Here is a 22,042-nt window from a genome sequence, read left to right as displayed (position 1 = left end):
AGCCAATTATTATCCTCACCATGAGGTATGCCACTTGATTATACATGCTCTACTAGCAGGTAAGAATTTTTTTCTTCCTTATAAAGGTGTGAGGGTTCAGCTTTAGACTCCTAACCATGTATACCTGCTAATGTGCCTTTTTTTCCTCTACCGGCCCAAGGTCGATCACACAAAGGAAACTCAAACAGAACACACGGAATGTTTCTTTTGTCAGCACACCGTGCACGACAATTACCAATACATGGATCCAATTCAACAAAGAAAAATGACAGAAAACTTTTTATCGTGTTGTAATGTTACATATGAATCTTAATGGATTAATTTCATTCAAAAATAATTGACTGATTCACTTTAAAATCTTTTTTTTTTGTAATGGGTTTGTATGCTTAAGTAGATTTCAAATTAGGATTTTGTTAGAGCTGGTTGTTTCAAAAGTAACTCACTGAAAAAGTGTGAGAACATCTTCTAACAAACAATAACAGTATAGAGCACCTAATTCAACAATCATCTACAAAAGTCACAATGGTTTGAAATTCAAATTGATTTGGCAAAGCTGCAACTTTTCTCTAAGCCTGTTTCCCACTTGCTAAAAGTGTGACACACACCACGAGCAGATAGTAAATACTTATACTGTAAGGATACACCTCGTTAGGCCAATCAGCCTGAGGAATATCAAAAATACCTCTCCGGCTCTTAGAGCATCTCTGTCAGCCTTCATAATCAGCCATAAAATCTTTTATCGCTCCTCCTACATCAACTGATAGAACCCGACATTATGACGCATAAAAACAGCTTTGTTTATAGCAGCCCCGCATTACCCTCCAGTATGTGTTTTTACCGTGAAACCATACTTTAACTAAACACTAAAACACTGTCTGCAACAAAATAAAGGAAAAGAAGTCATCTGTGTGTGGTGCTTACTTTATACAGATTTTTGTGTATTTTTTGCACTTTTTTGCTCTAATAATTATGACTGCGGTGTTTAGGTTTTCTGAAGCTTGACATCTTTTTTGTTCTTGTGTTGATTTTACTTGTTGTCATTTTATTTATTCATCATGACTCAACAAACTTTAGACTAGAACCTTTTCATCTTTTTTATGTCCTTTGTCCATTAGTGAAGTAATATCTTGAGGGCATGTTAGTGAGGGTATGGTCATGATGAGCTTCTCTGAGGAAATTTTTGGCTTTTTTTAGAAGTAATAATCCACAGAAGATCAGTTAAAGAGATGTGCTCATTTCCACTTGTAAGTATGTGACAACTGTCTTTTACTTCTGCTATTTATCTCATAACATTCCTCAATAAGTGGTTCAAAAAGCAAACATAATGAGCAGTATTTAAAAAGAAAATTGTCTAATAAAAATTAATTAGCCTCCACAGCAAAGTGCCTCCAATCACTAAATACTTTCAATATTAACTCTAAATAAAATACATCTAATATATTGATGTTTGGTTTTGTTGTGTTTGAGGCACAAGAATATCTTTTTAACGTGCAGCTAGTTTTTCTACAATACATGTTAGGAAAAATATGGATTTTTCTTGAAAAAACTGTTTTAAACACAACTTACTGTATATGCATAAAATGAATAGATTTACGACCTAGATGGGAATGAAAAATGAAGCCATCCGAAAGATCAAGTTAATAACTGTTTCCAAAAAGCTGTTGTTCCTCATGCACGTCTGTAGACGGGTTCCAGGTCCCATACACAAGAACGGAGATGACTGTGGTGTTAGAAATGTGGAGCTTAGTGGTGAGAGACTATGGTTGCTATGGTTCAAAATTTTTGTTCCTTGGCAGACAGTCCTCCTTGCCAGCTGTGTAAGCCAAAATATCTCCTGTTGAACCAGCAGTCAGACAGCGCCAAGGTAAGTGAATTCATCCGGAGCAAAGTCAGACAGCAGTTTGGTCTTTGCCCAGATGATGGGAGAACACTGTGAGGAAGCTTTCAGAGAGAGACGGAGCCTTAAGTATAACAACCATAGTCCATTAAACTCAGCATAGAGGGGGAGGGGTCATCCGTGTAGAGGAAGTAATAAAAGGGTAGAGTTGATTGGAATTTACTAAAAACGGTAAACCTACAATTAAACTCCAGGTGTTTTGTCAGCTGTGAAATCATGAAGCAAAATGGAAACTTTTTGAGATCCAAGTATCTGATATACAGTATTATGAATAAACATAAATGCTGTCTTGCAGGACTGCCACGATTACTCGACTAATCAACAGCTGATCGACTGTTAAAGTAGTTGACGACTAATTAAATAGTTGATTAGTTGTTACTTTATATTATATGGAGTCAGAGTGTAATGAAGTTGAAAGTTATAATGGCATTCTAATAGCTTTTTGGACTATTTTGGAAATTATTAAGGTTTTCTTTAGGCTATTTGGGAGTTTAGCTAGTATTTTAGACTAAATGCTAGCTGTTTTGGCCAATTTAGGAGTTTTTTTAGTTTTTTTAAGGCTATTTTGGGGTTTAGCTAATATTTCAGCTACATGCTAGTAGTTATGGCTAATTTAGGATTTTTTTTCTTTTTTTAGGCTAATTTGGGAGTTTAACAAATATTTCAGTAAAATGTTAGCTGTTTTGGCTACTTTAGGATTTTTCCAGTTTTTTTAGGTTAATTTTGAGTTTAGCTAATATTTCAGCTATATGCTAGCTGTTTTCGCTTATTTAGACTTTTTTCAGTTTTTTAGGCTAATTTGGCATTTAACTAATATTTTAGCTGGCTATCAGCTTCAGGGTTTTCAGCTATCAGCTTCAGCAATTCCAACAATCAACTTCAGCATCTTCAGCTATCATCGCTAGCATTTTTAGCAGCCAAATTCAGCTCACAGGAGTCACACCAGCATTATTGCAGGTAATGCTATATATCTAGTTTTTAGTTAGTTTAAAGCTAACGATGGTTAAGATGTGTGCCTTACATCCAGTTTATGCATGACACGATTAGTCGACTAATCGGAAAAAATAATTGGTGATTAGTCGACTATTAAAATAATAGTTTGTGGCCACCCTACTGTCTAGTTATCCCAAAGAACTTTACAATCACTGTTCCATTCCCACATCCATACACAAATTTACAAACTAATACCGACACAGCTGCCACACACCAGCGCTAACCAGGAGCGATGTATGGATCAGTGTCTTGCCCAAGAACACTTGGGCAAGCAGAGTGGGAATCTAACCCCTTAGTCAGAACTGCCCTTATGGTTGAATATTGGCTGTCAGCGGGTGAAAAATTGGAAAGCTTGAAAAAAGCATGTAGGTGGTTCGGATAAAGTTTTAAAAGAGGCCATATCATAAACTTTTAAGTGTATTATACTGTTCATTCCTCAATATAAAAAAACCCAAAGCAGTATTTTGATCCGTTCCCGTATTTTTGAGAAATCCTCCCAAAACCTGCTCTCTCAGCAGCCCCTCCCCTACCCATGAAAACAAGCGGGTCCTGAAAACAAGCGGGTCCTGACATGCTGACATCACAAGGTGAGAACCGCCCCCTAAAAGGAAGAGTCTGCTCCGTCCCCAGGCTAACACAAACATTTTCTCCACTAAGCTAGTGGTGGTCTACTAGTTTTGCGAGCCCCCCACCTCAGGCTCCTGCACAATAGTACAGATGACAGCTGTCTGTGTTGTGAGCTAGTTTAGCGATGGCCAGGAAACACTTATTCGATTTAGCATTCAAACTTCAAGAAGAGACTTCTGGTGAGGACTCTGCACAACATATTGGGATGGATCCAGAATGTATCTGAGAACGGCGTAGGCAGACAACGATTATTGGAAAGACGGCTGGAGAAAGGGAGCAGACTATTTCCTGGTGGAGAAAGCGAGCAACAATTTGTGAGAACTAGTTTTAACTTGGATTATCGAGTAAAGGCAAAAATGTACTTGTAAAAAGGATTTTTTGACACAGAGATCAATGATGTTTCAAATAGAAAAGAAACGTTCACAGCCAGTGCTAATCAGAACAATGTTCACATCATTTCAATAAATACTGAAATGTACATCTGGTGTTGTCGTCTACATTTTTTGACTGAATTTCACGAAAAAAATAAACCCCTTAGACATCGTCGTTCTGTTTGTGACAAATTTTGGGGATAAACACCCTGGCTACACTATATGTACATCAATTTTTAAAAAAATTATGTTTTTTTCATGGGTGACATGCTGACAAAGTTGGCTCTAGGATGACATCATGAAATGGACGGCAACCTCAAGGAGCGAAAGGTGGTACCCTATCGAGTTGGTTTACTTTCGGATATGAAAAGTGTCCACAAAAATAACTCATATTTCATAAATAATTTGTTTTTTAGAGTTCCAAAGGTAATTCATGATCATTTATATGGATATAGTTCACTCTGAAAAACTTAAGAAAAGCATGGTATGGTCCCTTTAAGATTGAAGAACGTTTGGTGAACCTGAAGTGTGAAAACGTATGTAATGCACTTTTTTTTTTGTTGATACTCCAGGTGACAGGTTGTGGCAAACAGTTAATACATAAGGGTAAGTAATTGTGTCAACCTCTTTGAAACCTGCACACAATGCAAGGAGCCCATCAGTGTTGTTCAAATGATAAGTGCGTGGTCTTGTCATGCCCTTTGTGTGTCCGTTGCCTCATTGTCTCCTCTGTGCTTGCAGCCCGACTGCTAGAAATGAGAAAATTAGACAGACTAGAGTGTTGTTGGTGTATGTTTGAGTGTAGAGCCACTCAAACTATGTGTTTTAACCCTTCAGCTATCTTTGGGGTCCAGATGACTCCACCCATATATTGATGTGTGATTCCTTCCATGACAAAGGTGGACAGGATTTTATGTCTGCCATGGACATTAGTGAAACTCAAAAAAAAAGAAAAAAAAAAGTTCAGTGCATTGTCTTGTGGAATCCAGATGACCCCACTTTTAATGTAAACAAGTTAAGGAGAACGGAAGGGATTAAAGTGGCAAAACACTGAAAATTGTCTTTTAGTTTAGAATTGTTTTGGAGAAAGGCAAGTTTGGTTTAATTAAATATGTGAAACTGATGGAGAAAAATATCCTAAAGACCATGATTCTTGGGCATCACTGGATATGTCACAAACGGGCAGACAGCTGGTTCCACGTGCATCAGGTTTATTAGTTCAGACAGGAACTAAGAACAGCTAAAAGTCCACAAAGTTAAAGCAGGTTCAAACAGGCAGAGGTCAATCGCGAGCATGAAATCATCCAAGTAAAGATTAGAGATGTCAGAGTCCAGGTGAAGCTCAGGACAGGCAATCAGAAAATAAGCAGAATCAGAAACAGAATATCAGGTCCAGATAGAAACGCTTGGTAATAAGGACGGGGTGGTACAAAACAATACTTTGCACAGAGTGAGGCTCTGAGCAGTGATTAAGTAACAGGAGAGTAATTGTCAGATGAGAGTTGGCTGAATGGCATCTGGGGAGTGTGCGCCGGGGCAGCTGGGAGATGCAGTATGGTCAGTACTCAGGAGACAGCTCCAGAGGGGGGGACAGAACTCAGGCTAGTGACGGGATACTTCAGCCACACAAATATTCCTCAGATCTTTGGGGAGTTGGTAAAATCTTGGAGGACTTCGGGGTAGCCATTGTGTTCATCTTACTAGCTGTTCTGCTGGCTTGTTTATTTCTAAAAACTTCAAGTTTTCTTATTTTATTTAGTCAATGACCCTGGCTTAAAGTGGGAGATGATGCCTGTAGTTGTAAAATCCCATTGTAATGCATACAACTAATTAATGAGGTTTCTGTTTAACCAGCGTTTGAACGTATTAACTGTCAGCTGTGGCACTCAAGAAAAGCCCCTCCATGTCTAATGCTGCAGCATGGAGAGAAGCGCCTGAACGAGTGGAGTCAGAGCAGACCCAGCACAGGCACATAAACTGAAAGTGGCACACTGAATTTGATTTGATGGTTTTCAAGGATTGGCTTCAGACTCCAATTACATTACCTCTAAAACAAAGAGATTGGGTTGAAGAATGGAGATGGAGAACAACACTAAAGGAGGTTTAAGGCGTGAGTGCTTTCACTCAAAGAAAAAAATTATTTCATTGTGATATTTAAATCGATAAGCATTGATTGAAAGGTGGCTAAAGGTGAGTGTGTACATGATTCTTCGACCGTGAGCAGCATACGGTCTCAAAAGGGGATAAGGAAGAGAAGACCAAAGGGGGGAAAAAGGAATGAAAATAAAAGAGGAAGAGTCACTTCCTAGTTAACAAAAAGGAAGGAAGGAGAAAGGGAAAAGGGAAGACAGTGACAGAGACAGACAGAGGGAGAGCTCTTGCCCAGCGGAATCAATACAGAGAGGTGGAGCGAAGTACAATAGCCTCGGAGGAGGGGAGATTCAGCGGTGCAAGTCTAATACTCTCACCCGTGCACACACTCATGCGTGCACACACACATAAATTTACACGTATACAATTACCCCCTCTGAATCTTTTTTGCTCTTGCCTTCTCCTGACATTTCCCTCTATATCCGTCCTCTAATTTATTTCTCCCTCTCTATTGCTTGCTTGCTCATTCCGCACCACCCTTCACCCCCAACAACAACCCCCACCCACCCCATCACACACCCCTAGACACCTCCACACCCACGCACAAACCAAAGGGCTCACACAACGGTTTTTAATCATTTGGACAACAAAACTCACACTTTAGCTCTGACCTTAACCAGTTTATCTCTTATGCTAACCTAACCCACATCTTAGCCATAAGCAGAAGAATATTTTCAAAACATTCCAATTGATTCCCATAAGCAAGCTGCTCCTGATAAGGTCACAGAGTTCATCAGAAAGATTTCAACAAAACTACTAAAAAGCACAGATACTGTGAACCGAACAGGGCAGGGACCAGCCCGTCCATCACCACAGCAGCAGCAGCAGCCTACATAACAATTAGATGTGAAGGTAAGAAATACCTCCGCACAGTACACACAAACACAGCAGAGGAAACTTTCATTTCCACAGAGAAGCAAGAACACAAGTACTTGACCTATCCAAGGAGTGTGCCATGAGGACTTTGACACACACAAACAGCACCCTCCATCATCTACTCAAACTCTATCAGTACTTGAGAATTGTGAGCCTTCAATTAGTCCTTGATGAATCAGCCCACAAGATGCTGTTTTCTCTTTTCCCTTGTTGCTTGATGTCCCAGCAATCAAAGAAAAAGGAACTCTTACTGTGATGGGCCTGAAATAAATTTGATAGGAAGTGATAGTGGTGCTATGTTGGAGGAGAGGGGAGGTGGAAAGTATTCTGCAAAATCCACCTCAAAGTATCAGACTAAAGATTCTTCAAACAGAAATAGCTACAAGAAAAAACTGGAACTCTCCCTTAAAAACCCAAAGATTTCTATATTTTTTCTGTTTGAATTGTTTTATAATAAAACTAACAATCTTCTTTTCGTTGTCTCGCAAAACCCAAGTCTCAACAAGCAGTTGAACTCACCATCATCGATGATGCTGACCACGACGCCGTTTCCAGTAATGTTGTTCTTCCAAACTGGCATCACATTTAGGTCAAATCTGCTGGAGTTGAACTCGCCCTGCGCAAACTAAACACACACAAACACACGCCACATTACTTTAGCAAAGTCAGCATTAAATGTTAATTACATTTTTTTTAAACCAGCTGCTCCAGTTAGGGTTTAGCACTATTGCCTGTTTATGAGAGCTGGAGCGATTGAGTGTGATGTCACCCATGGAAAATGGTTTACTTTCAGCTTCAATTAAATAAAGTCAATTCAGCTGCCATTTTTTTTTTTTTTGCCATGCAGATGTCGCTATTTGTTAGAGCTAGATGTCGTCAGTGAGCGGTGATTGGTCAGAGTCTATGTTTCTATGGTGACCACTCTCACCAGTCAGCTAAGTTTGTTTGAAGTCCACTTGAAAACGGGCTCAGGAGAATCTGTCAATCAATATTTTTAACTTTTAACGTGAGACCACATACTTTTAAAACATCTATTTGGAATTTTTAAAATTTGAATAACTTATAACTACAGAACAAAAAAATAGAGGATTATTAAGAACATGAAAACTTATCAAGAATGGTTGTTGTGACAAATTTTTATTTTATTGAAAATATATGGGATATTTTCTATTAGGAACATGAGGGGGGAGGGGCCACTCAGTCCAGTTCTCACATACTGTACGGATAAAAATAAAATACCCCACATGACACGGGATTTTGGCTTAAGTTTTAGGGCCGTTTTTTGTTTTGTTTTTTGCAGTGAATGCCCTGCTGAACCAGAACCTCTCCATTCTTTTGGATTTTGGACCAGCACATAGAAACACTGAAGGTGCTCCCCAGTTGCTGCAGTAAACTTACAGCAGCTGGTAGACTCCAAAACTTTTACAAAATACTGCCAGATTTATTTTCTTAAAAAGGAAAAAGTCGGTCTAAACCTTTCTAAAAGAACAAATAAAACAGAGAAAAAAGGCCCAATGTTGTGACATATTGAAGGAACATTTATATTTAACGATCATAATATCAAGCATCCAAGGGAAATGTTACAGTCAACATACAGTTGTGCTCATAAGTTTAAGCCAAAAAGACAATTTTAGGTCATTTTTTTGTTTCTTGAAAAACCCATACTGCTATAGCGCAATCGCCACCTAGTGGCCAAACTGAAACGTCCTCAAAAAGAAGCAGAACAATGTTTACAATGTTAATGATCTGAACATTTTAGTTAGAACTTCTCCTTTAGAGAATCCATGTAACACTGGATGATATTAACAATCTCATTATTTCACTAATGCATTTTACAGTATGTGAACTGGATCAGATTATTACAAATATTTTCCAAACTAATAGTAGATTCTTAATGTATTTCTAAACCGATGTGTATAAATGTGTCAAATCAAAATTGAATCAAACTGAACTAAATCGAGTGGATCGAAAGAATTGGAAGAAAAAAATCGATTCTGGTAATTATTGGCGATACCCACCCCTAGTGCATAACCTAAACATCTCTTTCTTTTCCATCCAGACACAACCGCCTGCACCAAGTCAGCAGATGACTGTCTAGTACAACAGCTTTTACACCAGCGAGATATTATCATACATGTGCCACGTGGCTGTGAAGCCTCCACTGGTTGTCAAGCAGGGGCTTCCATCTTTGCTGCCACTCTGTAAGTCATGTTCATGACAATAATATACACAGACTGTGCACAGGCAACACGTTCAAGAGGATCCATAGATGTTAGCAGGTCTGAGCCAGCCTCTCTGAAGAAGCTGAATTCATCCTAATCATGGAAGCAGAAGGCTAAACTCGCTTGTGTGTATGTGTGTGTATTAGTCAGCCATCGCACACACTAGCTTTTAGCAAACATACACGTCCAACAAGCGCATGTGCATTTGTCTGGGCCTGGCAGGCTACCAACCCTGAGCAGATTACTGACCTTCAATCAATATCTGCGTCCACCAGAGGCTGATTAAACAGCGGAGTGAAAGCAAGAGAAGCAGGGGAGCCAAAGACAAAAAGATCTCAAGCTTAAGCCTTTTTTTAATGTTTCTCCAGATTTTTGAGTGATTGGTATTTCTGTAATCTAGTTTACATAATTAATCCATGAAGTTAAACTGATCTAATCAGTTATGTGTCATATTATACCACAAACATATATTTTATTAACAATCTTGTCTAAAAAATTTCATTAATTTTTGAAACGAATGTTTTTTTCTAAAAAGCTATTTTTTTCCTCAGCCTCCATCCGGGCCCTCCATCCAGCCCAGAAACTCTTTAAATCAGTCTGCTACTGGCTGCCTCGCATGTGAATCTGCAAATCCACCTTTCCTCCCCCTCACACTGTCAGATTACAGTCTTGCATGTCAGTCATGAACATCCACCATGTCAAATTGACCGAGTGTATCCCTGGTAATACCACAGCAGGGATTCATTACAAATTAAATGATCAGATGAGATGGGAAGTATCGTTGAAGGAGGATGTATGGTGCTCAAACTATGGAACTAATCTAATCAAAAATAATCTAAAAACGATGTCGTTTTTAAGTGTCCTGTTAGTGCAACGTCTGACAACTTCATAGGAATTTTTTATTAATACATTTTTATTATGTTGGTAGCACAAACAGGTCCCATCAAACCATAAAGGTAGATTCATGTTTAGAGATTAATATATTTTTTTTATTAAGACAACTTGAATCCACAATTGGAGGTATGTTTAAAGCTGTAAACGTGCTTATTTATCTGAAACCAATCCAGAGGCAGTGAGGGCGGGTCATGGCAGAAGCAGGACCTGATTTGATAAGACAACTGACAGATTTCATCATAATTTGAGATTTGACCTTGAAACAAAAAAAAGTGTTATTGAGAGAATGACATTAAGCTGCATCAGGCTATGATACTTAGATGAAAAATATAATATACAGTGTAGTATTGACTTAATACAATCCTTTTCTGAAGGATATATGCTTCAATTAGTACCTCTAAACTGAAATTAATAAATCCATTTTAAATAATTTCCCAAACCGGATTTTTACATTGTTAAAGCAAAAATGCATTCTTAGTTAGAAAAGATTTAGCTCCTTTATCAGACATTGTTATATTAGTTCATTTTTTTTCTTTATTTGAAACCTAAAGTAAAGACATTAAAATATTAATTTGGATAAGGTTATTTGTTTGATTCTAAATATTAAATACCCCCCTCTCCCCCCCAAATAAATAAATTGCACACTAAAATGTTTTTCTTCCATTACTGTTAAATATGTGGGTTAAAATAGATTTCTTAGTGTTCAGTGCATTAAAATAAGAGTGTAAGTTCTCTTCAAAGCTCTAAAGGTCTAACTGGATCTCCTTTATGGAGTTACATCAGTTTGGGGGTAAAAGCTTTGATTTCAAACATTTTAGTTGCAAAAAGATACCAGTCAATTTTTCAGAAAGGTTTGTTAATTCACTCCTGACTGCTATTTATGTCACACGGCCAAGATTTCTGAAATCAAGAGAATTTCTCTGAGGAAAAACGCACAAAGAATAATAGTACTGAGACATATCTAGTCTTAGTGTCTCCAGAAAGTCTTCTAAATTCTTTGCATGGATAACTGCATCATTTACTATTAAATGTAAACATTGAAACATGTGTTTGGTAAAATTTGATCATTATACTTCAAAGCTATAAATTCACTTGGTAATATTCAGGATTTTGTTCCAAACTTCTTCCATCCAAAGCTGCAGCTGCTGCTGGTGCTGTCCTGCTGCTCTATTGCTGCTCTACTACTAATACTACTGCTGCTCTACTGCTGCTCTACTGCTGCTGCTCTGCACAAATGCACTTTGGGCAAACAGAAGTGAGGGAGACAGTTGAAGGAATGAGCATGTCTTGTTGTTGCAGCCCAGTTGTGTGTCAGTGTTCATCAATCCCAGACATCTGTCTCAGTTCAACATGGACAATCCCCTTCACCTCCCCCCTTTTGCTCTCCTTCTTTCCTCACCAACTCCTTATCTCTCTATCCTCTGTCTCCTTCTCCAGTCACACATGAAAGGCTGCCTGACTTATGCCTGTCAGAGGAACATCCTTCAACATGAAGACAAGACGAGAGTTTGGAGGGGGGGTCTCCAGACACACACACATCCATCCACCCACCAGTTCCCACTGCATGGGCCAAAGCGGGTCGTTGAAGGTGAGGGTCTGGTCACTCCTGCTCTCCTCGGGCGGGTTGTCAGCTACAGACTCTGTCCTCTGGGAACCTGTGAGCACACAGACACGTTATGTGTGTTTTTCTTCTCCTGTCCTGAACTCTGACTCCAGGACATCCCTGGTCTCCAACCAATGGTGTAAGGCCTCCTGGAACCCCTTCTCACAACTGAGGTGGAATACTGCTGGCAGATTAGCATATGATTAGCATATGATTTGCATCTTATTACTGCAGCACAGCTTGGCTCTCTGTGCGGAGGTGCCTTCAGCTCATCGGGGCCTGAATCTTCCTCCTCTTATCCTCTCGGATCCTCTCTCTTTCATCCTCAACATGTTTCATTTCCTTTCCTCCCACACATTCAAACGCTGGACCATTAGATCAGGATTGTTTAATTTGACTGATATTAAACTCTTTAGGAATTTCAAAATTTAGTCCTAATCAGTTGTTGTTATTAAAACTATTTTAGCAGTTTAGGAATCACCATTTAACCAAATGATATCCTGTTCAAATACTCTGCGCAAAACAGAAATAAGTAACACCAAGCTACTGTAAAGCAACAACACAATGACAAAAAGGAAGTAAACTGTTTTTGAGTTTTGTATGACAACATTTTTAGAAAAAGACAAACTTCAACAACATAAAATCAGGTAAAAATAAAGTTTTTACCATAAAAAAACAACTAAAACACAGTGCTGACAAAATCAGGAGGATCTACTGGTTATCTTTACTTGTGTATATATAATTTAATTTAGATCCAGGGTGACATTCTTTCGACTACCATAACTCTTCAACATAATTTCAGGAGATTTTGAAGAAAAGAAAAGCATCTTTGCACCACTATGCAACACTTTACAGTAGTAATGAGCTGCTTATTAGTGCAAAGACAGAGTGACATCAGAATGACCCGATTGATCGGGTAAATAGTTAAAGGGTTATGGTATGTCAAAGATCGTTTGTTATTTAGATCCATACAAACTAGAGATCATGCAAATATATCAGCCTGCATGGACTGAAATAAACACTAAATGTGTTAACAAAATCTCTACATTTAATGTTTAACTAGATTGGAAGGTCGTGAGAACAGGTTCTTATTTAACCGAAATGGCCAGAAGTGACAGCCTGGGTCAGATTTGGGGGGTAAAGAAGCTGCTGCTGAATGTTGTTTACTCACATACTATGAGTTAAGACCATACATTTGAAATGAAGCTCTACTATGGACAAACTCTGAAAAGTTGCTGTTTGCTTAATTCTGTGATCATAGATGTTTGCTGAGGAGAGCCTGCACCTAAAACCTAAAACACAGGTGTGGATTCACCGCCGTCAAACTGTTGCTTCCTCTCTCTGTTGCTTTTTATCATCCGTCAGAACAGAGATGAACAACACAGTGAGGGCTGCTGCACACACAGTCTACAGTGGAACCTTATCATTTTCAGCAGATATAGCCAGCATTTCCCAAACATACTAACAATGGTTTACAGATAAGTGACACCATGAAAAAAAACATGTTCTGCTTTTACAGTAGCTTACACTGAAATAACTGAACAGAAAAGCCCCATTTATCAAAAACCATCTTGAACTAACAACTGCATAGCTAAAGTATTTCATTAAACACTCATTTTGATTCAGGTTAACCTTCAACATCTCTAAACTGAACTTAGCTGTTTGAGAGAACACGGTTCTGTGGTTGCACAACTGAGCGTGACTAAATATATCACAAAAGATTCATAGGAGGCACTTGGCATTTTAGAAGACGCTGCAAAGATTTCTTCAGAGTTTTCTTAAAAGGGGGTGTTTTTAGTCAAAACGCAGCATTCTCAAGGCAAAAAAAATACAATTATGCTCTGGAACAATCGAGACTTGCATCAATGCTGTCTATAAAAAGATCAATGTTAAACTCAAAGAGTGTAAGAAACTGTAAAAATGTCTGCATGTTCATAAACGGCTTTAGGAGACACACTACACATAAAAGGTGATGCTTTTCTTAAACCCTTTAGAGCGGGGGTGTCTAACTCAATCGCACAGGGGACTAGAATCCAAACACACCTTAGGTCGCGGGCCGAACAGGATAAACATTTATTGAACACTCTAAAATTACATTTTTAAAACTTAAAAAATGTAACTTTTTAACATAATTATTAAATAGATTTATAGCATTACCTGTGATAATGCTAGTGTGAATGTTGTAAGCAGAATTTGACTGCTGAAAATGCTAGTGCTGATAGCTGAAGATGCTTAAATTGATAGATTAAAAACGCTGAAGCTTAAAGCCAAAATCACTGAAGCTAATAGCTGAAAGCGCTGAGGCTGATAGCCAGCTAAAATATTAGCTAAATGCCAAATTGGCCTAAAAAGCTAAAAAAAAGAAAAAAAAAGAAAAACTTAGGTTAGACAAAGGTAGCTGAAAAAACCTAAACTTCAAAATAGCCTAAATAAGCCAAAAAATTTAGCTAAACTCCAAAATAGTCAAAAAAATCTTTTAAAAAATCCTAAATTAGCCAAAACAGCTAGCACGTAGCTGAAATATTAGCCAAACTCCAAAATAACCTAAAAAAATCTTAGTATATGCCAAAATAGTCCAAAAAACTAGCCGAATGCCAGTTTTTAAAACTTTAAAACTGTAACTTTTTAACATAATTATGAATAATAAAAAAGCAGGAATATTATTCCAGAATAAATCAGCTTAAACCTTAAACAACTTTCAAATATTTTCAAAAATGCATTTTGTCAAAATTATTAGTTAGAAATAAGCACAAGATAATATCGGGCCATTAATAACAATAAAATAAAATGATCTGGAGGGCCGGATTCGGCCCCCAGGTCGTAACTTTGACACCTGCTTTATAGTACAAATGAACGGTTGGTTTCTCTGTAAGTGAACATACAGACATTTTAACCTCAACAATCAAAATTAATGGAAGACCTGTGAGTATAAAACTCATTATAGAAAAATATCCTTTTAATTGCTGTTTCTTCTTCTTGTGCTTTTAATGTCTTAATTGTTTTTTCCAAACAGGAAGTCCAACTGAAAGATCAAAGGAGATTTTGGAGCCAAATATAACCTGTCAAAAGATCACATTTGATAATAAAAACTTAGAAATATACTAATCAAGTCAAACTTTAAAAACAATTTCAAGCATTTTTCCTTTTTTTCCCAAAACTTACATAATTAAAGTTAATTTAATGGTTTTGAGTTGTGTGGAGATATCAATGTAAATAAAGTGTGTGATTTTACAAATCTAAAAAATATTATTCTCTTGTGAATAAAAAAAAGCATAAATGAAAATGAACTTTAATCAAAAGAACAAGAAATTCATCTGTGACATCATCGAATTTCTCTTTCTGTGATTTCATTTCATTGTCAGCAAAGATCCTGGGCTGCATGGTGGTGCAGTGGTTAACACTCTCGCCTCACGCTGAAAGAGCCTGGTTTAAATCCATGGGTTTATGGATCTCCAGGGGCTCCGCTTTCCTCCCACAGTCCAAAAACATGCTTCGTAGGTTAATTGGCATCTCTAAATTGTCCCTAGGTGTGCATGTGAGTGTGTACGTGAGAGTGCTACCCTGCAACAAACTGGCAATCTGTTAAATGTGTTCCCTGCCTTTACCCTATAGTAGCTGGACAAACCTGTGACCCCAGAAATGATTGATGCAGATAAGTTGGATGGAAAAAGACCTTAAAAAACAAGAATTTTCTAAAAATGAAAGCAGTCCAAATACAGTAACTGCAGACCTATGCATTTGGAGCCTTCAGAGTTTGTTCGAAACATTTGGATGTGAACTAAAAGGATCAATTTTCAAGTATGCCAATGGATCAAGTCAATGGGCTACCTCTGTGTATGCTTTTGAAGGAAGTTTTAGCTGCAGAGTAGATATCCTTTTGACTTTAAAATCCAAACAGCCCTGCAACCCCAAGCTAACATTAACGGTGCAACAAAAATGGCAAAAATGACAGTTTTGAGACATTTCAGATGAGGAAAACAAAGACGTTCATTGATCTACTCGTCTGCAAGTGGATGCATCAGAATGGAGCGGAGCAGGAAAAAATACTTTTTTTGTCTGCTCCTTATTCATTATGATTTGAGTAAAGAAATACTAAGAAATGCCATTTTAAAAGCTTAATTTACTTTAATTTACTCCATCATGAGTAAATTTGTTACAAGAACATATTAAAAACTTCAAAAACACACATTTTATTGGAGAGAATCTTAAAAAATATAAAGTTTTGATTGCTTAACTTGTTAATTTTTTAAGCTATTTTATTTTAAAGGCATCCATGCTTCTCTAACCCACATACTTTCTCTTCTCGACTCACAAGACTCTTTGCATTTCTAGTTTAACAGCACTGGAACATAATCAGACCCATTTCATTGTTTCACATTTTTTGCACATCATTTAGAATTTTTCTTCATCACGATCATTTGTGCAATCCTGCTGACTCTTTGTGTATTTGATTGAAACCACCTTATAATTAAGTTCAAATTGACATAAAGTACTAATCATAGGAGACCACGCCTTTTCTCATTAAACATGAATAAATACAATAAACCTTTGGCTTTATGAGCTCCATCGCTAAACAATAAAACAGATCCTATGATGAGGTTAATCAGTCTGTTTGAACAGTAATTGTGGGAAAGGAACTGAAAACAACAATTATCACTATTTCTAGTTTTAAAATATTTATTTCACTATCTAAGGTCTTTTTTTGAGATAGGAAGTTGCTCATTTAAAAGCTAAAAAACAGTCTAAATAGGTTTTCTGGAGCTTTAAACCACTGGAGTGCCGCTTTTCTCCTTCAAAATCTACTGGAATGACGTTGACCGTGTTAACAGTGGAAAATTACCAAATATGTTAAAAATTTTGTGTTTAAGCGTTACTGGTGTCAAAGGGTTAAATGCAAGTGAAGTTTGGAGACTTACTGCTTGTGGTGCTGCGCTGAAGTCCTCTCAGAAGATCCCTCTTTTCTCTGTGATGACAGTACTGCCTCTGAACCCAGTGAACCTAAAACACAAATACATTTAAAGTCCCCCTCTGATGAAAATCCTGTTTATTGAGTTTTTAAACACAAAGCCTCATCTGTTCCTAGTGTCTAGTTCAGGTTCTGGAGAAGAGAAGATGGTATCTTCACATTGACTGCAGTCAAATGAGCCGCCGTTCACATTTCTGTGGTCAAATCAGCATCACTGGATTTTTGGTGTGAGTTTCATCCAATACTTACGGTAGCAGGACTGAGAACGCTGGAAAATCTCCACCAGACTCCACGGAGCTTCTTGATGTGACCACGGAAATGTGAACGGCGGCTCATTTGACCGCAGTTGGAAAGGATTGTAAATCAATGAAAGAGCATTTTGATGTTAGCTTTGATTATTTTATCAAGAACTCTGAGAAACCAATGATTGAATGTATTGATCACAGTCAATAAACATTGGAGAATTAGCTAAAAGAGTCTTTGGTGAACTGGAAGGAGAAAGAATCAGGATTTTGGAGGAAGTTCTGTCCATGAAGATCTTCACTTCCTCGTCCAGCTGACATCCGGATCAGAACCATACGGCTGGACATTACCCAGATTGATGGATGTTTTTATGTGAATATTTACGCTAGTGAGACACAGAGCTATCATAATCTGACATGAGGGAATCAGAGGCGGGGCTAGCCCCCTCAGAGGAGATTTTGGAAACGGAGGCTTCAGATCAACATGAAAAATGACTTTTTGAGACATTTAGGTTGTGGGATTTTGGATAAAAACGTCATAATCATAATTAAAACACTACTGGGAACAATTTTTTTGTTTTTTTATTAAAAAGAAATTGTCCAAGGGAGACTCTAAACTTTAAACTATGGCTAAAAAAAAGAATTAGAAGCGCTTCACTTCCATCCAACCACTTTCTGTTTTGTTTTAAATCACTTTTTGCAAGGACAGCAGAAAAGGTGCACACAAAATACGCTTCTTTCTTTTGTTTTATTCTATTTTGAGGCAAAAAAAATGAACACAGGTACAGCTGAAGAGGAAAGTAAAAGGTTTCCTGTTCACTGGACTAAAGAGCAGTCGTTTGCTCTCTCCTTGGTGCTGCCATTGTCCTGGGTTAAAGCTACAAAAACACTCTGCCTCACCTACACCTCTGTCCTTCACACACACACACACACACACACACACTCTCTTTCATGGGCTGCTGCGTGCAGCTTTGATCTGATAGAGGCGGGTCCTTGTGAAGGTTGGTGCAGTAAATCAAACAACAGATCACACATACACACACGCATCCAGTGCATATCACTGTCAGGGCACTATTGTCCTCTCACACTTAAATTAGAGTGGAAGAGGTTGAGAATAAATACTATTGAGAGGCGGCTGTAGTCTTTTATGTCCTAAAAGCCTGCTCCTTTTATTCTCCCTTCATGTTCTTCAATTAGACTCAATTAACAAAAGCTGGGAGCTGGTCTTAACTACCGGCAGAGGACAGCTGTTAAAGCTGGAATGCTGCATACGTGATATTAAATAAAGATGACATGGAGAGGATGTGAAGGGAGTGCAGATCTGCAAATGGAAAAATAGGGTTTATTTTAAGGTGCCAATAAACTAAATTTATGTTGTTTTTTTATGCGTCACAAATGTATATCAGCAGTATATCTCATTTTATATAATAGCCGTGTAATGCACATTTTTATTCATTACCAGCTATAATGATAATAATAAGTATGTGTGTGAAAAAACAACAATGTTATATGTTGTTGTATAATAAATCATTAAATAGCAAACATGGCAGACACACTCCAGGAGGTTTTTTTCTTTTAAAGTCCTTCAATAAACTGTTGAAAAACCCTTTAATATTTTGCTGATAATCATGAACTTTTTCTATGAATAATTATATATATATTTTTAAACTTGTTATAAATGCTCGAACCTTTTTCCACTTTCAGATCCTTTAAAGTTCCACTCTGATCATCTTTTGGGCTATTTCTAAAATCGTTCTCAGTGGTCTTTTAATTGTGATGTCACAGTTTTTAGTCAAAATTTAAAAAAAAAAAGAAAAAAAAAACTGTCATTTACTGGGACATAGTTTCTCCAGAGTGGCAGGTGTTCATTAGACTGTTGGCAAAAAGTAAGCCTGCCCCTATTTCCCATCATCCCTCATTTATACTCCAGTTTGCAGCCTCAACCTAACATTAACGGTACAACTAAACTGATTACCAATATAGAGCTTTCCAGACATAGGTTGTGTCCAAATAGTGCGTTCTCCAATTTCTAGTGCTGTCCGAATCTACTAATTCCACTCAAAATTTCCCTGAAGTCTTTGCGAAAAACTAGCGTACATCAACGCGCACTAATTTAGCGGATGTAGACCACAATGCATTGCGGTCGAACAATTTCGAACAAAAAAGTGTTTAAATGTAATTTTTGAATAAAGAATCCACATTTTCACCATCAGAACACAGTGGAGTCATAAATAAACACTGTGAAATGTTCATTTTTATTCAATTTTTACTTTGTGAAATCGGTGACGTCACATCTGGTTTTTGGAAAAACAAAAGAAAAGTAGTGAGCATCGTGTCCGATTTACTTTTACAATCCAGAGCACTATATGGTATTTTAGTAGTTAGGGATTAGGGGGGAATTCGGACACACCCATAGATTCCAGTTCAGATGAGGAAAACGAAGACGCTCATGGATCTATTTGCCTGCAAGTGGATTCATCAGAATGGAGTGGAGCAGGGAGGTTGAGGTACGCCACGTGTAGCTTCTACATCACAGCTACAAGATTTTTCAAACATCAATCTTTGTTTGCTACATATAAAAAGCTATTTTAATCTTAATTATCTTTAAATATGTCCTCCAGCATGAAAACATGCTTTTCTATTAGGTCTTTTGATAAAAACATGGAACGTGCATGGATCTTTACGTATCACAGAACTACAAGTCTGTATGTGCGTTTGTGTAGATGTGTGTCCTGACTACCTTGTTAAAGTCCTCGAGCCCCCTCCTTTACAGGAGCAGCTAGAACACGGTGATCAATACACATGATAGGAAGCTAATCGCTCTCTGTCAAACCAGACCCTGCCAGCTACTAATGGCACATGCTCAACAAGGATGTGTGTTTGTGTGTGAGTGTTTGTGTGAGCCGGTCGTAATGGCAGATTGAGTTCTCTTTAGGGGGTGTTGCTCAAGGTTAGACTCAGGGGACAAGGTGCAATTGACCACACTATCCATGACACTGACCCCTGCAGATTCGGCGCATTCATCATCAGACTGTCATACGTGGGCAGACCCACAGTAAAGCACAGTTTCATGAAGAAAACAGCTGAAGACACAATGCAGTAAAAGTAAGAGTCAAATACAGAGGATTTGTCTTCCTTCAAAATAAAAGTCCAGTTTGAGAGGGAGTCAGGAGGTTTGCAAAAGACAAAGACAAAAAGTGTTTCAAAAATAAAAGTATGGCTAAACACTACCAGAGGTCAATCTGACAGAAACACAATGTAAAAAAAGAGTTGAAAAAAGTAGAATTGCACATGTAACTGTGTTTAACCTAGAGCTGGGCGATATGGCCAAAAAAAATCATCTCCGATTCTATATTCGATTTTAATCCATTTTCTCCCTCCCTATTTTTAATTTCTTTAACAAAGGTTATAAATTACATAATATTTTTAACAACAATTTTACTTTAATATTTCCTTTGGAGATTGGATCAAAGCAGAAAAAGGCAGCAGGTGTTTTGTGAGCCACTGCTAGCCTTAGCATCCTATAAAGAGAAATAATACAATCATCCGACAGAGCAACAGATTTCAAACTGATTTGATGCTCCAAGTTTGAAGTCACAACCTTAGTGACCAAAATTGAATTTTTGACTGAGCAGTCAAGTTGGCTAGTTGAAAAAGAAAATCTAAGTATATTTTTACTAAATATATTATTACATTATTTTACTAAGAAATGTACCTGTTTTTTTGTTTTGTTTTTTTTAATGTTTTCAGCTCAACAACGGCTCTGTAATGTTACAAACATATTAATAGTTCAAAGTAGATTTGTGTCTGGTATTATTATATTTATCAAATACATTTTTTTATAAATGTACTATAATTTATTGTTGCTTTTATTTATCCGCCTTGTCTTAAAACATTGCCCGACTTTGAACCGATCCTGTGTTTACATGTAGGAGACACAGGACAGACAGTTAGCATTAGCAGCTAGTATCGTAGCATGCTAGCATTAGTGCGTAACAACACTGCTGTCTTCAAATCAACACTTTTATTTAACTTTCTGTTGTCAACCAGCAGCTTTAGCCTTCAGTTCTGTGCTGTTGAAAATCGCTGCACGCCCCACTGCTGCATCAGCCAGAGAGCTAACGGCTATATGGAGACGATTAGCATGGAGATGATTAGCATGGAGATGATTAGCATAGGGAGGTGGTGGTGTTTTGCAAACAAGCTTTTTCTTTCACTCTGCTGCGTTTCCATAACACATTAGCGCAAAACCTTATTGAAATTTTTGGAATAAAAAAAAAAAAAACAGTTTCGCAATGACATCGTTTCCATTAAATCCACTAAATTGCGATGAAGCACAAACCAACTCATGCGATAAGTCATTAAAACTTGATAGATGAGATCAAGTATCTTTTTTATTTGATTCACTATAAGGGAGCATTTCGATGACGTCACAGCACTGTCTGGTGCGTGCGTGAGAAGCCTGTTCAGCGGTTAAAAAAAACATTCTAACAAGTAAGCAGCTGGACCTTTTTTCTGTTTGTAAACACGACAACATCCATTTAAGTTTGTCACGACACTCAAAGGAGACGTCCGCTTCTAATTCAGGCTGCAAGCCGCAAAAGTGCGACTACAGATGAAGTGAAAATCAAATCTTGGTTGGTGATTTTACAGAGGAGCTGTATGATTTCGTATGATACACAGCTTTTAATAAGTTGTGACGTTGTCTCTCGTGGTGCCCGCTGAGCTACACTCAGTCAACTACTTCCTACCAAGAAGCGCATTCATTTCGAAAAAAGTGTTTTCATTACAGTTTTGCGAGAAATGTCTATTTCGAATCGTCCCGAATACCACCTCCTCTAAGAGCAAAAATGTTTTTTCCGAAAAATGCCAGTTCTTTTTTAAATTGTGGTGTTTCCATTAGGAGAATTTGTTATTGAAATTCCAATTTGCGACATTTCAGAGTTAATAGAAATACAGCTACTGAAGATTCTCCTCTGTTAGCTGCAGCTTTGGAAAATACGGACAGGCTAACTTTACACCAAGCCCGGAGAGTTGAGAAAATGAAATCTCGATTTTCAAAAAATTAATCATCCAAAACGGGGGTCGGCAACCTTTAACAGTAGTTGAGCCATTTGTAGGGGTGTTGCGGATCACGGATTATCCGTGGTCCGTACGGATCAGAAGCCACGGTTCGGGACACGGTTCGGACACGTGTGTA

The 22,042-nt window shown here is 37.7% G+C and overlaps 1 protein-coding gene across 1 annotated transcript in view; it reads right to left on the bottom strand.

Moving 5' to 3' along the window:
* LOC112143846 (furin-like protease kpc-1) overlaps positions 1 to 22,042 on the bottom strand; it is a 216,519-nt gene that overhangs the window by 165,130 nt on the left and 29,347 nt on the right. Inside the window, exons 4-6 of the mRNA XM_024268057.1 lie at positions 16,551 to 16,632; positions 11,583 to 11,686; positions 7,435 to 7,540 (exon numbers count right to left, since the gene is read on the bottom strand). Of these exons, the coding sequence (XP_024123825.1) occupies positions 7,435 to 7,540; positions 11,583 to 11,686; positions 16,551 to 16,632 (292 nt within the window). The remainder of the gene's footprint in view (positions 1 to 7,434; positions 7,541 to 11,582; positions 11,687 to 16,550; positions 16,633 to 22,042) is intronic.

Source organism: Oryzias melastigma, linkage group LG16 (genome assembly GCF_002922805.2).
Source record: "Oryzias melastigma strain HK-1 linkage group LG16, ASM292280v2, whole genome shotgun sequence".
NCBI classification, from domain to species: Eukaryota; Metazoa; Chordata; class Actinopteri; order Beloniformes; family Adrianichthyidae; genus Oryzias; species Oryzias melastigma.
The sequence above is the reverse complement of the archived record's forward strand: the minus strand, read 5'-3'. Positions and strand labels throughout refer to the sequence as shown.